The sequence below is a fragment of the Bos grunniens genome, chromosome 20 (assembly GCF_055505025.1).
Source record: "Bos grunniens cultivar Pamir isolate PY7600 chromosome 20, Bosgru_T2T1.0, whole genome shotgun sequence".
Lineage (NCBI taxonomy): Eukaryota > Metazoa > Chordata > Mammalia > Artiodactyla > Bovidae > Bos > Bos grunniens.
In genome coordinates, this window is record NC_141184.1 from 59,836,980 (window position 1) to 59,860,050 (window position 23,071).

General features: G+C 37.8%; 1 protein-coding gene across 5 annotated transcripts in view; it reads left to right on the forward strand.

Moving 5' to 3' along the window:
* Positions 1–20,292, forward strand: part of LOC147350467 (uncharacterized) — a 278,856-nt gene extending 258,564 nt beyond the window's left edge. For all 5 annotated transcript variants that reach the window (XR_015148930.1, XR_015148929.1, XM_086362032.1 and 2 more), the window contains 2 exons: positions 16,951–17,026; positions 20,112–20,292. Coding sequence is in view for 3 of the 5 variants with exons in the window: in XM_086362034.1 (XP_086218160.1) it covers positions 16,951–17,026; positions 20,112–20,277 (242 nt within the window). In the remaining 2 variants the exon portion in view is untranslated. The remainder of the gene's footprint in view (positions 1–16,950; positions 17,027–20,111) is intronic.
* The last annotated feature ends 2,779 nt before the right edge of the window (positions 20,293–23,071 follow it).

Below are 23,071 nucleotides of genomic sequence, written 5' to 3' on the forward strand. Positions count from 1 at the left end.
TGACATTTTACTGAATATAATACCCTCAAAATCTATCCATGTTGTCCCAGATTGTGATTTCATTCTCTTTTATGTCTGAATAACATTCTAATGTATATGTGATGTTGATGTTGAGCATCTTTTTATGTACTTGGTAATTTGTGTGTCTTCTTTGGAAAAATGTCTATTCAGATCTTCTGCCCATTTTTTAATTGGATTTATTTTTTTGCTATTAAGGTGTTTGAGTTCCTTTTATTTTGAATATTAACCACTTAGCAGATATACAGTTTATAAATAGTTTCTCCCATTCTGTAGGTTGCCTTTTGTGAATAGTTTCCTTTCTTTTGTAGAATATTTTTAGTTTTACTTAGTCTCATTTGTTTATTTTTACTTTTGTTGCTTTTTGTATCAAATTAAAAAAAAATATTGCCAACACCTATGTCAAGTAGCTTACCACCTCTGTTTTCTCTAGGAGTTTTATGATTTTAGGTCTTACACTCAAGTCCTTCATCCATTTGAGTCACTTTTTGTGTATGGTATAGGATAGTTGTCCAGTTTCATTCTTTTGCATGTGGCTATCAGTTTTTTCAAACACCATTTATTGAAAGGACTGTTTTCCCATTGTATATTCTTGGTTTCTTTGTCATAAATTAACTGACCATATATGGGTGGGTTAATTTTTGAGCTCTCTATTCTGTTTCATTGATTTATATGTCCATGTTTATGTCAACAGTTTACTGTTTTGATTACTATAGCTTTGTAATGTAGCTCAAATCAGGGAGCATGATGTCTCCGGTTTCACTTTCTCAAGATTATTTTGGCTAGTGTGGTCTTTTGGGGTCTTTTGAGGTCCCATGCAAACTTTAGGATTGTTTGTTCTATTTCTGTGAAAAATAGTATTAGAATTTTGATAGAGATTGCATTGAATCTTTAGATTGCTTTGGGTAGTATGGATATTTTTTTAAACATTTTACTTTATACTGGAGTATAGCCCATTAACAATGTTGTAGTAGTTTTCTATACAAAAAAAAAAAAAAAGTAGTTTTACATGAACAGCAAAGGGACTCACCCATACATGCACGTGTAGCTGTTCTCCCCTAAATTCCTCTCCCATCCAATCTGCCACATAATACTGAGTAGAGTTCCCGGTGCTATACAATAGATCCTTGTTGGCTATCCATTTTAAATATAGCAGGGTGCACCTGTCCATCCCAAACTCCTTAACTATCATCTCACCCCATTCATCTCCATGGCAGCTATAAGTTTGTTCTCTAAATCTATAAATCTGTTTCTATTTGGTAAATAAGTTCATTTGTATCATGTCTTTTTAGATTCTGCATGTATAGGGGTGTCCTATTATGTTTCTGTTTCTTTGACTTCAGTTCACTTCAGTTGCTCAGTTGTGTCCGATTCTTTGCAACCCCACGAATGGCAGCACGCCAGCACCCCATGAATGGCAGCACTCCATCACCAACTCTCGGAGTTCACCCAAACCCATGTCCATTGAGTCGGTGATGCCATCCAACCATCTCATCCTCTGTTGTCTCCTTCTCCTCTTGCCCCCAATCCCTCCCAGCATCAGGGGCTTTTCCAGTGAGTCAACTCTTCACATGAGGTGGCCAGGTATTGGAGTTTCAGCCTCAGCATCAGTCCTTTCAATGAACACACAGGACTGGTCTCCTTTAGGATGGACTGGTTGGATCTCCTTGCAGTCCAAGGGACTCTCAAGAGTCTTCTTCAACACCACAGTTCAAAAACATCAATTCTTCGGCACTCAGCTTTCTTCACAGTCCAACTCTTACATCCATACATGACTACTGGAAAAACCATAGCCTTGACTAGATGGACCTTTGTTGGCAAAGTAATATCTCTGCTTTTTAATATGTTATCTAGCTTGGTTATAACTTTCCTTCCAAGGAGTAAGCATCTTTTAATTTCATGGCTGCAATCACCATCTGCAGCCCCCAAAAATTAACTCTGACACTGTTTCCACTGTTTCCCCATCTATTTCCCATGAAGTGATGGGACCAGATGCCACGATCTTCATTTTCTGAATGTTGAGCTTTAAGCCAACTTTTTCACTCTCCACTTTCACTTTCATCAAGAGGCTTTTTAGTTCCTCTTCACTTTCTGCCATAAGGGTGGTGTCACCTGCATATCTGAGGTTATTGATATTTCTCCCAGCAATCTTGAATCCAGCTTGTGCTTCTTTCAGCCCAGCATTTCTCATGATGTACTCTGCATATAAGTTAAATAAGCAGGGTGACAATATACAGTCTTGACGTACTCCTTTTCCTATTTGGAACCAGTTGTTCCATGTCCAGTTCTAACTGTTGCTTCCTGACCTGCATATAGGTTTCTCAGGAGACAGGTCTGGTGGTCTGGTGTGCCCATCTCTTTCAGAATTTTCCACAGTTTACTGTGATCCACACAGTCAAAGGCTTTGGCATAGTCAATAAAGCAGAAATAGATGTTTTTCTGGAACTCTCTTGCTTTTTCCATGATCCAGTGGATGCTGGCAATTTAATCTCTGGTTCCTCTGCCTTTTCTAAAACCAGCTTGTACATCTGGAAGTTCACAGTTCACATATTGCCAAAGCCTGGCTTGGAGAATTTTGAGCATTACTTTACTAGTGTGTGAGATGAGTGCAATTGTGTGGTAGTTTGAGCATTCTTTGGCATTGCCTTTCTTTCGGATTGGAAGGAAAACTGACCTTTTCCAGTCCTGTGGCCACTGCTGAGTTTTCCAAATTTGCTGGCATATTCTTTGGCTTACTTCACTCAATATGACAGTCTCTAGGTTCACCCATGTTGCTGCAATAACATTATTTCACTCTTTTGATAGCTGAGTAACATTCCATTGTATATATGTAGCACAACTTCTTTATCCTTTCCTCTGTTGATCAAGGACATTTAGATTGCTTCCATGTCTCAGCTACGGAGATTCCTTAAAAACTAAAGATAGAGCTGCCATATGACCCTGCAGTCCCATTCCTGGGTATATATCTAGAGAAAAACATGGTCTGAAAGGATACATGCACCCCAGTGTTCATTGCAGGACTGTTTACAATAGTATGAGCATTTTTAACAGTATTAATTCCTTCAATCCATGAACATGGAATATCTTTCCATCTATTTGTATCTTCTTTAATTTCTTTCATTAATGCTTTATAGTTTTAAGTGTACTCTACTGACGTTTTATAATGTGAATCCTAGTATACATAAGCAACCATATATATAAAGTATATAGCCATGGGTGAAATTGCTAAATTAAAGTGTTTACCTACATTCAATTTTACCAGATAAAGCAGTTTTCTAACGTTGCCATAACAATTTACACTCCTACCAGAATAGTTCCTGATGCTTGTATCATTGTCTGTTAACTATTGTAAGACTTTTATTTTTTCGCAATTTAATGGATAAGTAGTAATATCTTATCATGACTTAAATTTTTATTTTTTCCAATGTTTGGAACATTTTCTTTGGGTTACTGTCTATTTAGACTTTTTCTTTAGTGATGTGCCTGTTTAAACCATTTAGCTATTTTTCTATTGAGTTGTCTACATTTTTACAATTGAATTATAGGTGTTTCTTATATATTCTAAAAAATAGCTATATTTTAGTTAATATATGTTTCATGGTTCTTCAACTCCATGATTCTTTTCACTTTTTTGTGATGTATTTCAATGAAAAGAAATTTTAATTTTGGCCATATTTTGGTGTCTACTTTAAATTATTTTCTATGAAAATTTTTGTCTACTTTAAAATTTTCTCCATAGATCCTTAACAAACTAAAAAAAAAAAAAATTACTCAACCTGATAGGGGACACCTATACAAAGTCATAGCTAATCTCAGACTTAGTGTTTAAAGACTGAATGCCTTTTATTTAAGACCAGGAATAAAACAGATATCTCTTTTTGCCACTTCTATTCAACACGAGAGGGTCTAGCCAGAGAAATTAGGCAAGAAAAAGAAGTAAAAACATTTGTATTGCAAAGAAGTAAAATGATCTCTCTTCACAAATGATATCATCTTGTGTATAGAAAATTCTAAAGAATACACTGAAAAGTAATAGAAGTAATACATTAGTTTAGCAGGGTTATAGGACATGGTCAACATATACAATTTTTTTACACTATCAATGAAAATCTGAATGTGAAATTAATAAAATAATTTTTTGAGCAATATTACCAAAAATAAAAGTAAAATTCTTAAAAGTAGATCTAACAAAAGAAGGACAAGATGCACATCTACAAAATTTTATTAAAAGAACTAAAGAAGACATAAATAAATAGAAAGACATTTCACATTCATGGATCAAAAGACAATATTGTTAAGATGGTAATACTTTCCAACTGATCTACACATTGAATTGTAATCCTTATTAAGTTGCATTTTTTTGAAGTAATTGACAAATTATCCTAAAATTCATGTGGAATTACCACAAACCAAAAATAACCAAAGAGTCTAGAAGAACATAGTTGCAGATGTCACACTTATCAATTTCAACACTTACTGCTGCTGCTGCTAAGTCGCTTTAGTCGTGTCCGACTCTGTGCGACCCCAGAGACGGCAGCCCACCAGGCTCCCCCATCCCTGGGATTCTCCAGGCAAGAACACTGGAGTGGGTTGCCATTTCCTTCTCCAATGCATGAAAGTGAAAAGTCAAAGTGAAGTCACTCAGTCGTGTCCGACTCTTAGCGACCTCATGGACTACAGCCCATCAGGCTCCTCCATCCATGGGATTTTCCAGGCAAGAGTACTGGAGTGGGGTGCCACTGCTTTCTGTTGCCACTGCAACACTTACTATAAAGTTATAATAATTGAGACAGTGTAGTACTATCATAAGAATAGACATATAGATTACTGTAATAGAATTAAGAGTGCAGAAATAGAGCCTTACATTTATGGTCAATTGATTTTCAGTATGGGAACCAAGATTAATGAATGGAGATAGACGAGTCTTTTCAACAAATGGTGCCAAGAAGCTGTATTTCTACATTCAAACACATGAATCTGAATCTCTACCTCACACCACATACAAAAATGAACTAAAAATAGATCATAATTCTAAGGAAAAAGCTGAAACTATGAAATTCTTAGGAGAAAGCCTTGGAGCATTTCTTTAAGACTTAAGTTAGGCGATAGTTTCTTGTGTATAATACCAAGAGCACAAATTACAAAAGAAAAAATATATCAATATAAATTAAGCTTCATCTAAATTAAAAACTTTTGTGCTTCAGAAGAAGCCATCATGAAAGTGGAAAAAAAAAAAACCCACAAAATGGGAGAAAATAGTTGAAAATTATATATTTGACAAGAAGCAGATCCAGAATGAATAAGGACTTTTATAAGTCAATAGTAAAGACAAGGCAATTAAAAATATGGAAAAGAAAATTGGATAAGACACTGGTCCAAAGAAGATATAAAAATGGTCAATAAGCACATGAAAATATGCTCAACATCACTAGTCATTTAAAAAATGCAAATCAAAACCTCTATAGGAAAGTGCTTCATAATCACTAAAATGGCTAAAATTAAAAGATAAACAATACCAAGTGTTGACAGGTTTGTGGAGAAAATGAAACCCTCATATACTGCTGGTAGAGATGTAAAATGGTGTAGCCACTATAAAAACAGTTGGGCAGTTCTTCCAAATGTTAAACATAGTAATGTAATATAATACAGTAATGCCACTCCTAGGTAGTAAAGACACAAGAGGAATGAAAACATGTCTGCCAAAAAAAATTTGCACATGAATAAGATGGTGACTGCAGCCATGAAATTAAAAGACGCTTACTCCTTGGAAGAAAAGTTATGACCAACCTAGATAGCATATTGAAAAGCAGAGACATTACTTTGCCAACAAAGGTCCATCTAGTCAAGGCTATGGTTTTTCCAGTGGTCATGTATGGATGTGAGAGTTGGACTGTGAAGAAAGCTGAGTGCCGAAGAATGGATGCTTTTGAACTGTGGTGTTGGAGAAGACTCTTGAGAGTCCCTTGGACTGCAAGGAGATCCAACCAGTCCATTCTGAAGGAGATCAGCCCTGGTATTTCTTTGGAAGGAATGATGCTAAAGCTGAAACTCCAGTACTTTGGCCACCTCATGTGAAGAGCTGACTCATTGGAAAAGACTCTGATGCTGGGAGGGATTAGGGGCAGGAGGAGAAGGGGACGACAGAGGATGAGATGGCTGGATGGCATCACTGACTCGATGGACGTGAGTCTGAGTGAGCTCCGGGAGTTGCTGATGGACAGGGAGGCCTGGCGTGCTGCAATTCATGGGCTCGCAAAGAGTCGGACACGACTGAGCGACTGAACTGAACTGAACACTGAAGTATTTATTCATAATAGCCAAAAGGTGTAAACGACCCAAATCTCCATCACCTGATGACTGAACAAACAAATGTGGTATATCCAAAAATGGAATAGTATTCATTCATAACAAAGAATAAATTGCTGATACATGCTTACTGCAATGTGGATGGACCTTAAAATCATTATGCTAAGTGAATGAAGGCAGTCACAGAGGACAAAATATTGTATGACTCCTTTTAAATGAGATGTCTAGGATAGTCAAATTCACAGAGACAGAAAGTATATTGGTTGCAGTGACTGGGAGGCAGAGTAAAAGGTGAAGGATAAAGGGGGTTTGGGGAGTTAGGAGTTAAAAACATTCTAAGATTGGATAATGGTGGTGATCATACCACTCAGTGAATATACTAAAGTCACTGACTTGTATACTTTAAAGGAATGATTTTTACAGTATGTTATTTATAACTTAATAAAGTTGTTATATAAAAAGAGAATATTTTTAAACCTCAAGATTGAAAGGTAATTTTCATCTAATTTCTTCTAATAGTTTTATATATTTGACTTTCATATTTAATTTTTATCTAGATGAAATTGATCTCTGTATATGGTATGAGATTGGAGAAGGAAAGGGCAACCCACTCCAGTGTTCTTGCCTGGAGAATCCCAGGGACGGGGGAGCCTGGTGGGCTGCCATCTATGGGGTCGCACAGAGTCGGACACGACTGAAGCGACTTAGCAGCAGCATGGTATGAGATAGGTGTTCAAGTTAAATACCTTTTCAAACAGATGTTTACCCTGGAACTATGAAAAGTTGATCCTTGGTGCCAGTTCTCTCATAAATCTAGCATGTATTTATTTCCTGAGTTTTTCCTGAGCTCTCCATTTTGTCCCTCATCTATTTGCCCATTTCTTCTGCCGATACCACAATGTCTTCATTGTTATAACTTTATAATATATTTGACATCAGTAAAACATGTTGTCCCACATTCTTCTTTTTTCTTTAAGAGTATCATTGTTATTCTAAGTGGTTTCATATTATATGCATTTCTAAGCCAATTTAAGGAGTTATCAAGTTAAAAAAAGGAGGCACATGTACATACGCATGCAGATGCCCTAGTATTTTTATTAGGATGCAATGCATTTATAAGTCACTTTGTGGAGAATTAACATCTTTTCAACATCTTCCAAGTTATTTACACGATAGGCCTCCTGTTAATTTAGGTCTTGATATTTTCCAGTAAGGTTTTATAATTTCTCATCTGGAGGTCTGGTCCACCTTTCATGAGATTTACTCCCTGGTTCTCTATAGATATTTCTGATGCTGTGGTAAATTCTTTAAAGATATTTGTTTTCTAATTGTTCCTGGTTTACAGAAAAACAATTGACTTTTGTATATTTTGTATACTGAATTTTGTATCCAAGTGAAAGTGAAAGTTGCTCAGTTGTGTCTGACTCTCTGTGACCAATGAGTATCCATTTGTATTCAATGAACTTGTCAAATTCTATTGTTTGAAGATTTACATAGGATGATTTTGGATTTTCTTAATGCTTGATTCTATTATTGACAGTTTTTCTTCCTTTAAATTCTTATGTTCTCTTAAAATTTCTTAATTTACTGGGTAGGATCAATGTTGTATAGAAGTGAAGACAGCAGGATAGCAAAATAAAAACTTCCAATTTTTCACTATTAAACAGGATATTGGGTCATGTCTAGGTCTTTAAGCCTGAGGAAATAGGTTCTTATGATCCATCTCCATGGAGAGAAATTCTTTTACAAGTCTCCCTACTCTCTACAGGCCTCTGAACTCTATCTCTATGGCCCAGCTGGAAGCAGAGTTCAAAGGCTTGATTTCCAGACAAAAGTACTCTTTGAAACTTCAGCATCCCCCTTTATCCTTTGATTATAGACTTTCAACCAAAATCTGGCCAAGAAGTTCCCCTGTGTCTTTTTAGATTTATATTGAGAAAGAGTCTGAGTAAAGTCAAAATAACACACAGAGAAGATGATAACCTTTAAGATTATTCTAATCTTAATCTGTGGTTTCTGATATTCTCTAATAATGATAAATGAAAGGCCCTCTGGACTTCTACTTTCTTTTTCTTCCTGTGAATGACAGGCTTCATATTCCATTTTCTGGCCGATCACCAGTTAAAGCATTGAGAATTTCTTCTTTCCAGGACATAAGTCCCTTTCAATTGGGAGTGTAACGAACCATCCCACCAGTTACAATTCCCTATGGGAACCATTAAACTTTTCTAGGATAACACTACACATGTATAAAAGTATAGGAGATCTAGGTACACACCTAACCTTTTTTTTTTTTTTTAATTAAGGTTGCTGACAATGACAGCAGTCAGAGCCTTCCAGAAAAAAAGTGCTTAGGGCTGCTATGTAAGGCACCGTTGAGCTGGATAAATCTTTGGCTTATCCGTAGTAGTAGTGTCAGTCTCTCAGTCATGTCTGACTCTTTGCAATTCCATGGACTGTTCCATGGACTGCAGTCAGCCAGGCTCCTCCATCCATGGAATTCTCCAGGCAAGGATACTGGAGTGGGTGGCCATTTCCTTAGCCTATCTGAGGATGGTATTTCTTATTAGAAGCTAGCCAGGTAATCGCCTCCAGCACTGTCGTTATTTTTCTTCAAATGAGGACACTGAGCCTTGCTTGGCCTCCTGGCTGCATGGTTTGCCTTCTTAGTCTTGGCTGTCTGTGCACTTTGCCTTTCCACAAAGGATTCCTGTGTGTTCTTCCCTCTACTTGATAGAGGCTTTCCTCGTGTCTGTATAGAAGCAGCTGTGATATTTGGGGTGCATCGTTTAACATTAAAAAAGAAGAAAGCAAGTTAGTTTAATGAGCAGAGACACTAATAGCTTTCCAGTAACTTGGTAATGTCTCTTCTTTTTCCTAACCGCTATTGTCATGCCAGGAGGCACCTCCAAATAACCATGATGATGACTGATGATATGGCTGTGCCTCCCAGGGCCCATTCATCACCTGCAAACTCAGTTCAGTGTTACTTTGCCTGTGCTAGATGTGGCCTTTGAGACTGGCATTTGGCTGTGCTCCAAGCCTTTTTCTGGCTTCTGTCCTGGTGTTTTTATATGTGATCTGCAGGTGTTACTGATATAATTTGTTCATGGGTTATACATGATATCGTGCTTACTAACCTAGATTTTCCTGCAGTCAGTATAATATAAAGAAAACCTAAAAATGAAATCCCTGATGATTACATAATGTAATGACATCCTAGAAATAGCTTGGTGTGCCTGTGTTTGAGATGAGAGCATATGGTTATCTCTAATTTAGGTTTGCTTTTGAGAATTAATTTAATTTGGAATGAGAGATCCAGACTAACATTTAGAATCAACCATATGATTATAATTTTAGAATTAAAAAGAGACATGATTCAATTTCTTGTGGATTTTGGAGATAAGGTGTTTCAAAGGAGGTAGAGGAGAATCTTGCCTTGAGATGTTCTGATATAAGCAGATGTGATGGATTAAATTTAAGGATGGGTTTTATTCACACTGAATGTGAGTGCATTCTCCCTGGCTGTTATTGATTTGTGCAGTTTATTCTAAGTACTTTGAACATCTACTGTTTCCACCTTCCTCTCCTAAAACTAGTCTAGTTGGATAGAATATACCAAGCTACATACCAGTAAAGAAGAATGACTCTTGGAAATATATCTGTAAAATAGCTTCATTTAAGAATTTCACTGTATCTAGGTTTATAATAAGAAAAATTCCAAAGCAGAATAACAAGTGACCTCAGTGTAAATTTTAAGCCCACCTCTTCAAAGATGTACATATAACAAAACAAAAACAGTGCTTCCCACCTGGTTCTAGTGGTAAAGAATCCACCTGCCAATGCAAGGGATGCAGCTTTGATTCCTGACTTGGGAAGAACCCCTGGAGAAGGAAATGGCAACCCACTCCAGTATTCTTGCCTGGAAAATCCATGGACAGAGGAGCCTGGTGGACTACAGTCCATAGGGTGGCAAACAGTGAGATATGATCGAGTGACTGAGCACACACAAGCAAAAACAGGAGGGAAAAAGAGTCTCTGGGATCCTTGGAGTTAATAGAATGTGTGCCCTGGTTACATAACCTTGCTCTTTTCAATGAGCTATGTATGAGAAGTCTGGTGAAAAACTCAGGAAAGCTAAATTAAATGAAATGTTCTAGAAAATGAGCCAGGACGTTAGACTGAATGTGGATGCTCTCTGTTCCTAAAATATCTCATCTTTATTTTTATTCCTCACATTCTTCAGCTAGTTTTTAGACAAAAAAAAAATTTTTAATACAAATGGCTTTTCTCACTCAAAAAATTAAATATCCCCAGTTGAGCAATAATAATTATATCAATACTATATAATATTGAGTTGGCTAAAAAGTTTGTTCAGGGTTTTCCCTAATATCTTACAGAAAAACCCAAAAGAACTTTTCCATATTTAGGCCAACCCAGTATGTATTGAGCATCTTCTACAACTAGATATTATTATTAAATGTTTTACATGCATGGTTATGAATCCTCACAACAGATAGTAGATTAGCTAGCATTTTCTCTGTTTTATAGATTTGGGAAACAGAGAGGTTAAATGTTTTGCTCAAGTTAATATAGCTGATGAGCGTTAAAGTAGAGATTTGGCTGGAGAGCTGATTGATTCTAATTCTACAATGCTATACTGCCTCTCCTAATAATATATAATACATTTTATTCATTTACAGTAAGCAAATGCATCACACGTTCTTGGTTAATTCAGTAACAATCTTGCAGAGGCTCTTTCTTTTATGTTTCCCTTGGTTCAGAACATGTTGCACAGATTTCACCCTAAACACTTTACGAAACTAGAGAAGTTAAGGGTGTTTTCCATGGCATTGTTCACTTGAGTGCACCGTTTCAAAGGTTGATTTTGACAACTCTTCAAATTTTGCATTTCTATTACTGACTCATTCTTTGATAGCAGACTGATTTACAAAAAAAAAATTGCCTGAATATTGAAATTCTATATTTCATGTTCTCAATTCATCTTTCATCTCTCAAAAGACTATTCTAAATAGAAAAAGATTCTTATAGACCAGGGATTGAAACTGATGTATTTCTAACAGTAGCTGTTTTCCTGCCTATACTTAAATCACAATGAGTTTTATATGTTAGGTACATTTTCACCTTTTTGATTTCTAGCCAAAATCCTGGGACTTAATTGTTAGCTTTTTAGTGAGTGCCATTTATTTGAAGATGTTGACATTTGCACAGTGTTATAAGGAAAGTGATTGCACATTTAACAACCTAGAATTACTTCTTTTGTCCTCGAAAAACTCAGCCAAAAGCATCATCTCACTTTTCACTGTTCAAATCACATGATCTTTTATCACTTAGCAGAGAAGATGTAAGATGTGATTCTTTGTGCCAGCAGTGCTCTATTTTATTCTCCTTGATTCTTTCTAAAATGTATACTAGGTAACTTATCTCTTTATCCCTGCTTTTCCCTTACAAGTTAAAATAGTTCATTTATTACTCTCCCATTTATATTCTTAGGTAGATTTACAACTCAATTTGTATTTTGAGTTTATGAACAAATGCTGCTAATTGATAGAGAAGACAAATTGGTTCCCTAAAAGAGACTTAACATTTTTAGCAATAATCTAGCCCTAAATACCCATAAAATGTAAATTAACTTTTTCACTGCTGTGAGTATACTTCCAAGAAGGAACTTAACCCCTCAGGATAAAAACAATTTGATGATATATATCAGTATAACAAAATATAAGATACCTTCCCCCTATTCTCAGGGAAATTTGTTGAACCTTTGACCATAGGTATTTATTGTTTTTCAGCTTTGATAATACTGAAGATTCATTCTTCTCCATAAGGACATTGCATAGAAAAAGGAAAAAAAAAATAAAGTGCCCAGTTAGAACTCAGTATTCTGAAATACTGTAATCAAAGTCTGTATGGTCATAATACCATGGAGTAATCATTAAGTAAAAACAGGACCTCATTGGTAGTCACTCAGGATAATTCATTCAGGCCTGGGGTGGGAAGGAATGAGAATAATTAGAATTTATTGAGTTTTCTTCTTCTCCTGTTATCAGCGTGCCAGATTACCTGAAATGACTTGTAACACAACACTGAACTCACTTCTTCACATAACTCATGCATATTCAGAATTTCAATTTTCTTAACTTTATATGTCTAAAGAGGAACGACTTGTGATGTCTGAAATCAATGCAGAATTAAGGAACATAATATATATTGTTTGCTGTTGCTGTGCTCACGTTAATGACCATGTTTGGAAGTATTAGTTTATAACCTAGTGGATAGACTGTGTGTGCTGTGTGTTCAGTTGCTCAGTCGTGTCCAACTCTTTGTGACCCCAGTTGCTAGACTAACCATCTCCCCAATCCCCTAAAACCCGTTGCAGACACATAGATAGATACATAATTAGATAGACACATACAACTGTTAGGTAGTTAGAATACGAAACAGGAGTCCAGAATGGCGGTGGCTAAAGGACAAGGAAGGGAAAAGCCTGTGAAAATAGAACAAGGAAGGTCCGAGGACTGAAGTGAGAACCTCAGGTAGAACAAGCAGCACTCCTGGCTAGCCCAGTTTACATAGGGCAGGCCCAGAGGGGAGGAAAAAAATATAAAAAGAGGAGCCAAAGGGCCGAGGCTCTCTCTTCTTTTTGAGTCTTTGGGTCAGCATGCCCTCATGCCTTGAGGATGTATTTTCCTGTTATTTTCTAAATAAAACTGAGCTGTAAAACAGAGCTGTAACACTGATCTGTCTAAGAGCTATAATACGGTCTGAGAGCTGTGACACGCTGGGGGCTTTAACGTCCGTTGCTTCAAATTTTTGTTGAGATGAGACAGAACCAAAGAGGTTACACTCCCCTAACACATATATACATACATAATAAGCCTCCTCTTATCTGGACTTTCCATGAAAGTCCAAAAATATTAAATGGAAAATTACTGAAATAAACTTCGTGAGTTTTAAATTGCATAATATTCTGAGTAGTGTGATGAAATCTCATGCCGTCCTCTGCTGTTCCACCCTGGGTATGAATTATCCCTTTGTCCAGCATATTCCATCCATAAGTCACTCAGTAGCCATCTCAATTATCGGATCCACTGTCAACGTATCACAATGCTGGTATTCAATGCTTATTTTACTTGCCAATGGCCCCAAAGTGAAAGGGTAGTGATACTAGAGATTTAGATATTCCAGAGAGAAGCTGTAAATTGCTTCCTCTAAGTGAAAAAGTAAATATTCTCAATAAGAGAAGGAAAAAAAATCAGATGCTGAGGTTGCTAAGATCTACAGTAAGTACAAATCTTCTGTGAAACTATGAAGAAAAAAATATATATATTTGAGCTAGTTTTGCTGTAGAGCCTCAAACTGCAAAAGTTACTACCATAGTATTTGAGGAGTGGTTAGCTGAGATGGAAAATGGGTTATATTTGTAAAATAAGATATTTTGAGAGAGAGATCACATTAGCTTAATTTTTATTACACTGTATTTTTATAATTGTTCTATTTTATTTATTCATTATTATTGTTAATCTCTTGCAGTGTCCAATTTATAAAGTAAGCTTTATCATTGGTATGTATGGATAGGAAATCAGTATATTCAGGATTGGGTACCATTTGTAATTTCAAGCACCCACTGGTGGGTTTGAATGTATCCCCAGGCTATCTACTGTATGTTTATATCTACTACTTCCAGCAACTCCCAAGACAAAAAGAAGAAAATTAGCCTTTCTAAAATTTTACATTTCAAGAGACTGCATTTTCTAGACTTAAGACTGACTTTGTAAGGATTCAAGGCTTGTGAATATACTCAATTCTGTAACAGGAACTGTGAATTTCTCTAAGTTATACATTGCATAGGAAAAGTTTTTCAAAGCGTAAACATACTCATCAACCTTCTTATGTTTGGAAAATACTGGTAGAGCAAATGTGTTTTGATTTTTTTTTTTCATATGTTCCCAGGAGGCAAAGACCCTTCTTCGACATCTCATTTTCAATTCCTTGGAAAGAGATATTGGAGTCAATCTTTTCCAGGAAGGAGGAATCTCTATTTTTAGCCTCTGTTGATTAAAACCACATTATCTAAATAGGAAGAATGTGAACTGAGCGTACCTTTCAGTCCCAAACAGTGCTCATCAGGTTTCCGTGATACTGACAGGGTATACTTGTGAATAGATGTGTGGACAGTAAATCACCTTTATTTGCATTCACTGAAGAACATCACTGGGTCAAACTGGGTCAGTTTTTCTTTGATTTGTGCTTTTATTTTATGCTTTTCAAGGGAGATTCAGTTAAAGTCTTGTGTCATAAAATTTCATTTTGCCCACATGGTTCTTTGATATGTGTTCACGTAGGAAAAGTGGGATAGAGAAGAAAGTTAGTTTAAGCTAAAAAGAGAAAAACAAGAAATTATAACCTAAGTTTAATGAAGGGCAATTGGCATCCAGATGGAAGCAGATGAGATGCAGGGAGTGAAAAATAGTGAAAACGACAGGTGGAACTGGAAGAGTGATGTGAAAGAAGAATAATGGTTAGATTCAAATCAAGTTTTGTAGAGATGGAAGCTGGGAGGGAATGGGAGCAGAGGAAGATATTCTGATAGGGAAGGGGTCAAGAACCGAAATGTACCAGAAATTAAAAGCAGAGAAGTTACCATTACTAAAATACTGCTGCACCAGAACTTGATAAAGAGAACTTGGAAGAATAAAAATTGTCTGGTCGCAAATTCAGAGCTAGTGTTGGCACTGTATGCTCAGGACAGTAGGAGAAAAATAACGGAGAAACAGCTGTTGTGTAGATTTCAATGGCAAGAGAGAATGATAAGGAATGAGAAGACCCTAGGTCTTCCAAAGAAAAGGCAAAGCAGATTGCCACTCTCTCTGTGTCGAGGCAGGTGGTTTTTACGGAGGAAGAACCACCTTGGGAGAGAGCAGCTGAGTCAGCAGGAATAGCCAGAGCACATGGAGGGCACAGTACCTGATTTTCTACCACATCTGTTGGCTACCTTACATCTTATTTCTTCCTTTTCTCCTAAGGCTCAAAGTGCTCTCTCCCCTCGCTGCAGGTTCTTTAAACAATGGCAACTTTAAAAGGCTCCAGATGGCTTTGAAAAAACTTGAAAGTCATCCAAGGTGCACTGCAAGCCTTTGTAGACACTCCATGAGGAGCCAGTCTGAAAACCTTGTAGTTTTTCTGTTTGGATTTTGTCTTAGGGATGAGCTACAATTGCCAACACACACACACACACACACACACACACACACACACGCACACATTAAAAATTAAGACAACCCCAGCCCATGTGTGCCCAGAAGCAAAAAGGCCACGTGTGCTCTTGCAGCCATGCTGCCTTGGTCCTCATCACTCTGTACCCTGCTTGGCCTTGTTGTGGGCAGAAGGCAGAGGACACAGTAATCATAGAATAACTCATCCCCTACATCTCAGATATCAGTTCGTAACCTGCTCTTTCATTGGATTTATTGTGCTTGCATAGGAAATATAACCCAGCATGGTTTCATTGGAAATATATTAGAAAGGTTCATAGACAACCAATTTTGCCTAGCTTTTGTATAGGACTATTTAAAATATCGTTATGAATTTTCTACAGGAAGTTAATTTCTTTTTTTTTTTATGTTCCTCATCTTTTCTTTTTTTTTTCTTTTTTTTTTAAATTTTATTTTATTTTTAAACTTTACATAATTGTATTAGTTTTGCCAAATATCAAAATGAATCTGCCACAGGTATACATGTGTTCCCCATCCTGAACCCTCCTCCCTCCTCCCTCCCCATACCATCCCTCTGGGTCGTCCCAGTGCTCTAGCCCCAAGCATCCAGTATCGTGCATCGAACCTGGACTGGCATCTCGTTTCATACATGATATTTTACATGTTTCAATGCCATTCTCCCAAATCTTCCCACCCTCTCCCTCTCCCACAGAGTACATAAGACTGTTCTATACATCAGTGTCTCTTTTGCTGTCTCATACACAGGGTTATTGTTACCATCTTTCTAAATTCCATATACATGCGTTAGTATACTGTATTGGTGTTTTTCCTTCTGGCTTACTTCACTCTGTATAATAGGCTCCAGTTTCATCCACCTCATTAGAACTGATTCAAATGTATTCTTTTTAATGGCTGAGTAATACTCCATTGTGTGTATGTACCATAGCTTTCTTATCCATTCATCTGCTGATGGACATCTAGGTTGCTTCCATGTCCTGGCTATTATAAACAGGAAGTTAATTTCTTAAGTGAGTTATGTCAAAAAGACTTTAATAAAAACCGAGAAGCATAAGCAACTACTTTAGAGGATGAGAAGATGGCATAAAGCTGAATTTTAAATTCTATTTTGCAAGGAACAAACTAAGACTGTTTGGATCCACTGGCTTCTTGGAAGGAAATAACCCAAAGTTTTAAGATAATACAAAAACGCAAGAACTTTGATGGGTAAGAGACATTTGCATGTGGACTTACATTTTAGAAAAAGCAAAGGGTGTGTGAGAGAGAGAAAGCGGGATAGAGAGACAGGACAGAGGAGAAATAAAATGTTTATTTTACTGATATGTTGACTGATTCATAACAAGATGATTCATGCTAAAAATGTATTTTTCAGGACATTCAGCCCTTCTATCAGCAGACAGGTTGGCAGGAAAGAACATGTGGAGTGGAGAGAAAGTTCCAGGTGTTACGTGAGTGTTACTTTTGGTCATGTTTAAACTTATGGGGAGTTATTTTACTTTTAACACCATTGCAACACCAGTATATCTTGTGTCCCATCTGTGAACATGAGACAGGAAGGCTGGATGGATACTTAGGGTGACTGGTTCGGTTGACACAACTGACTCAGTTGAAATATCTTTGGGAGAATGGCATTGAAACATGTAAAATATCATGTATGAAACGAGACGCCAGTCCAGGTTCAATGCACGATACTGGATGCTTGGGGCTAGTGCACTGGGACGACCCAGAAGGATGGTATGGGGAGGGAGGAGGGAGGAGGGTTCAGGATGGGGAGCACATGTATACCTGTGATGGATTCATTTTGATATTTGGCAAAACTAATACAATTATGTAAAGTTTAAAAATAAAATAAAATTTTAAAAAAAAAAGAAAAAGAAATATTCTTGCTGGGGTAAATTTGCAATTCCTTCTAGAATACTAATGACAAATGTCAGGATTTTTGTAACAATTCTAGTCATTTAGTCAAATGAAAAATTGCAGTAACATCTTCCAGTCACCATAGAGCCTCTGCACTCCATTTATAAATATTACCAGAAATCCTTGAAACAATTGTCAGGTCACTGGGGAGATACAGTGTGATTGTGAGTGCTGCTTTTTTTTTTCTTTTCCCAAACCCACATGCAAAAAGATTTTCAGGGGATTAAGGGAAGCTTGCGGAAAAGAGGCCTGAAATCACATATTGGATATTGACAGGATACGAGTATTATCAGGAAGATATTTAGACACAGGAAGGAATTTCCATATATAATACAAAGATAAATATCACCAGCATCTATGGCTTTTTTGAGCAACTCACTGTCTAGTGATGTGTGAATCTAATAGCAAGAGAGAAATCAAGAAGTTTGTCTTTGACTTTTGTGAAATATAGTGTTTTCCTAACTTCAGACACTCATGTTCCAACTGCTATTTATTGAATTTTTCTTTAAATAGATTTGCTTACATGACAAAAGAACTGGCCCTCAGGAAGGAGTTGGATGGTGAAAAAGGGATTTCAATTTACCTATAAATGTTGATATTTTTAAGGATCAGATGGCTTCCCAGGTGACTCCGTAGTAAAAAATTTTGGCTCTTGGGTTGGGAAGATCCTTAGAGAAGGAAATGGCAACCCATTCCAGTATTCTCACCCAGAAAATCCAATGGACAGAGAAACCTGGAGGGCTAAAGTCCACGGAGTCGCAAAAGAATCAGACATGACTTAGAGACTAAACAACAACAATTAAGCATTAGTTGAACTACGTTTGTTCTGATATATGATCCAATATGAAAAATGTATGTTTGTTGCCTGAAAAAACAAAGATGTTTGCCCAGAGTTTGTGACAGTATTTATTTAAAGGATAAGGAAAAGGATCTAATGTGTTTATTTAGTCAAAGCCCGTAGAAGAAACCTAAGAGCACATCTCCTAACAAAACTCATTGACTTGTCATGGATTACAGTAACTGATATTCTGGATCCTGTACAAAGGGTGATGAAATGAAAACCTCAAGCAGTAAAGCCCTGCTTACCTGGGTGCCCAAGTAGAATGTAAGCCTTTCTTGGAAAGTGGAATCAAAGCAACAGGATGTACAGAAGTTGTTCCCTGGTACAGGATTCACCAGTTGCTTTCCACAGGATATAACTTTGTGGGTTAAGAATAAATACACACACATACACACACACACACATATATATATATAAAGAAAAATAAAGAAGAGAGGGAACAGTGGTCAAACTCGTTGAGATATTCTGAGTCCAACAAAGTCAGGTAATGGAAGGCATTGCTAGGCTGCATGCTAAGTCACTTCAGTTGTGTCTGACTCTTTGTGACCCCATAGACTGTAGCCTGCCAGGTTCCTCTGTTCATGGGATTCTCCAGGCAGGAATACTGGAGTGGGTTGCCAGGATCTCCTCCAGGGCATCTTCCTGACCCAGAATTGAACCCAAGTCTCTTTTGTCTCTTGGAGTTGGCAGGCAGGTTCTTTACCACTAGCAACACCTGGAAAGCCTATATGCTAGTTTTTCTCTAGAGATGTCGTTTTGTCGCTAAATCGTGTCCAAATCTTTGTGACACCATGGGCTGTAGCCCACCAGGTTCCTCTGTCCATGGGATTTCCCAAGCAAGGATACTGGGGTGGGTTTTCATTTTCTTCTCCAGAAGATCTTCCCAATAAAGGGATCGAACCTATGCCTCCTGCATTGGCAGGTGGATTCTTTACCACTGAGCCACCTGGGAAGCCCTTTCATGAGTATGTTTCATGACAAAATCTCCACCTGGTCAACCCCTCACCCTAGGAATTGACAGGACTGATGATCAGGCAGACTCAGTTTGGAAGCCTTGGTGTATCTCTGTGACCTGCTGAGGAACCCTTCCAGATGGCTTTTCTGGGATGCAACACAGATGCTAGCTCTTTCTGAGCAAAGGCAAGGAGTTAAAGAGAAAAGTGAAGGGCTATGGCTCAATTCATGGGCAGACTTGGCCAGCCATGTCTCTGGGCAAGGACAGGCTTTTCATGCAAGAAGTGCCATCTGTACTGTTGCCTGCTAAAATGACTGATTTATTAACAGTAAAAAGAATAGGGAACTCTATTCCAAATTCCACATTTAAGAGACCTTCAATGGATATTGATACTTTTCTGGATCTCAGTTTCCCTTTCGTCAACTGAGGGGATTACTTAATCAGTCTTTGAAGTCCCTTCCTGCTCCAACACTCAACAATTCAATGGCCTTTGGATGTCTTTTCCAGCCTTATTGTTGTTTTAGTCTAAAGACAAAAAGATAAAACCCAGATGAGGAAAGAATAGCTAATGACTTGAAGATTGGAAGTTACTGACCGAATAATGATTTTCAAACTTGGGACGCAAAGTCTTTCAAAAGCCATTTTCCCTAATAAGTCTGTAAACAGACATGTGCAGGCAAAATGCAAACACCACTGAGGTTTGTGTCCAGAGTGTGAGAGCAGAGCCCCGTAGTACTATATGATGCTTTAATTCTTGTAGTAATTTTTTTGGTTCTTTAGCAAGGACAAAAAAAATAAATTTTAATTTTTCTCATTTTAGTGTTCCTTCGAATGACATCTTTGATCTACAGCCAACGGGATTCTTGAATTTTAAATCGAAGCTACTAGTGACTCAGACTTTAATTGGACACACCTCTTGGCCGAGAAGATTAATAATTAGTCCATTTAACATGAGGAAACTCTGTACCCTCAAGCCTTCAAAATAAATGTTACAGCAGAGATGGAGAGGAAGTAATTTATTATAATAACTCTCCTAAAGTTGCCCAAATGCAAGGATAGCAATTTACCATGCTGTTCTCACTGTCATCTCCTGCTGGCTCTCTATCCTGAACCTCCCTGTGATTCAAACTACAAACGTTCCAAGGAAGTGAGGGTGTCATAAGGGGAGGACTGCTCTGTGCAAGATGGGACAGTGACTCAACTAGAGGCAAAATCAGGCTTGGTTTTCTGACAAACGAGCATTGGAATTTGGAGCACTAGGTGCCAGTGCTGAATTTAGCACTAATTAACAAGAGGATATTACTTGCCTGTGCTTCAGCTTTCTGGTGTAAAATGAAGGAGTTAGAAGAGAAAATCTGGGACATCCCTTCCTGTTAGGAGAAAAAAAGAAGCACATTTATTTTAGGTCCAGGGGGTGGGATTAGGATGGGAAGGAAAGAGTCAATTAAATATCCACAGGGGGAGGCAGGAAATGGAAGGAACACAACCTAGCCTGGGCTCAGCTCTTTAATGGTTGTTTCTGAGCAGGAAAACAGGGCATGACCCTGCGAGGGGCTTTAGAGATGAGAGTAACATCCCTTTCCCTAAAGCAAGTAAATGGGCTTTATTTGTATTGTTATCATTCATAGCTTACCCACATTTTACGCACATGTTTTATATAGTCACTACTTAGTACTCATTAAAGCCAAATTAAAATATATAAATACAAATAATAAATAAAAGACTTTTAAAGAAGAACAAAAATGAAACATCCCTTTACCTTTATGACTGAACTGAGTATTTGTTAGTGCTTTCTGTGGCATATTCTACTGTTACGACTTTTTCTGATCACCCACGTGGCAGCTGCTGCTTACCTGTCAGGCTTCATCTCCCACCCACCTCCCCGTAACTCTCCTCTCAGCAATATTCAATTCTCTGTAGGTTCTCACATATGTTATACTTTCTAATAAATCTGTGTCTTTCTGTCTGTGATCATTGCGTCTGGAATTCCTCCCCTGAGTCTGCTCCAAGAATTCCCACCTATTCGTTCAATTTTATGTCAAATGCTGCTGGTGAAGCTTTTTTGCATCTCCTGCTGGCAGACTTGGATGTCCTTCAGCCCTACTTGAATACACAGTGTATTTCTGCACTGAATCTGTTGTATATTATACTAATTTGCATACCTGATGTCTGATGGATTGTAAACTCTTTGAGGGCAGAGATTGAATTTCCGTGTGTTCCCAATCAACCTGGCTTTCCATCTATCCATATTCATCTACCTGTCCTATTTATCTTTTCTCACTCTTTTTTGTGCAAAAGGAAGAGATGGCCTGGAGGAGCTGAGCAGTGGATAGGGTGCTGCATAAGCAAATGTAAAAGAACTTTTGTTGGTGGGACCTGGGCTGAGGTTGGTGGAGATGGTGGGCAGCCAACTTGGTCACCATTAATATTTGGGGATGACTAGGCTTCCCTGAACTTCCCCGGTGGCTCATCAGTAAAGAATCCACCTGCAATGCAGGCAATGCAAGAGATGTGGGCTCGATCCCTGGGTCAGGAAGATCCCCTGGAGGAGGGCATGGCAACCCACTCAAGTATTCATGCTGGGAAAACCCCATGGACAGAGAAGCCTGGCAGGCTACAATCCATGGAATCACAAATATTAGGACATAAATGAAGAGACTGCGTATACATGCATGGGCTTCCCTGGTGGCTCAGACAGTGAAAAATCTGCCTGCCAATGCAGAAGACCCAGGTTCAGTCCCTGGGTTGAGAAGATCCCCAAGAGAAGGGAATAGCAACCGACTCCAGTATGCTTGCCTGAGAAACCCCATGGATAGAGGAGCCTGGTGGGCTACAGTCCATGGGGTCTCAAAGAATTGGACACAGCTGAACAAGTAAGCATGCATGCGTATACTAGGACTCAGAAAGTATCTAGAAATTATGACTTGGGTACTTGGGCTCTAGCTGTTATCTTCTTTTGATAGAAAAATGCTATTTGTTATACTGCACCAAGTATAAAATTATTAACAAAGAACATATTTAAATCTAGATTTATCAAGACTACAGTTAATATTTAAAGCAATTTTATCTTTCCAGTTTCAGGAAAAATCTCTCTCTCTCTATCTCTCTCTCTCACACACACACACACACACACACACATACACAAACACCAAAATACCCCTGACTTTCTTTCTTTCTTTCCCAGAGGGACTTATTCTATTTTCTTCCCAAGCACTCTCCCACCTTCATTTTCCATTGCTTCTTTCTATGTCAAGTCCCTTGAAGCTAAACCAGGTTATCCCTGGTATCATTCCTTCATTTGTATTGTGCTACACTCCTAGAATTCTGGATAATCTCCTATACAAATCCTATTTGTCCTTCAAGGGGTAGTGCAATTTTACTTCTCCCATCAAGTTCTCCCTGGTCACTGTTGGTCTAACTGAGTTTCTACCAGCATTACTGGCACCCAGCCTCTACATGCTGACTTAGCTCTTTCTTCTCGTTTTCTCCTGTGCCATTTATTCCTGGCTCACTTTCTGTGGGTGATAAGTTGTCAGATGGAGAGCAAGGCCAAGGCTTAGCTCTTCCGTACACATTGCAGTTCCAGTATACTGTTAAGTACATAGTTTTGACTTAATAAAATAGTTATTCGATGATTTGATTAATGACAGGGAAATCACCCACCGAGATTCATTGCCAACATAATTTTCAGTTCAAAGTGAGCTTCACAAAGTGCATTTGTGTCCCATTCTTCAAAATAGGCAAAGAGAAAACTTCTGAAATTCTCAGTTTTGAAAAGTA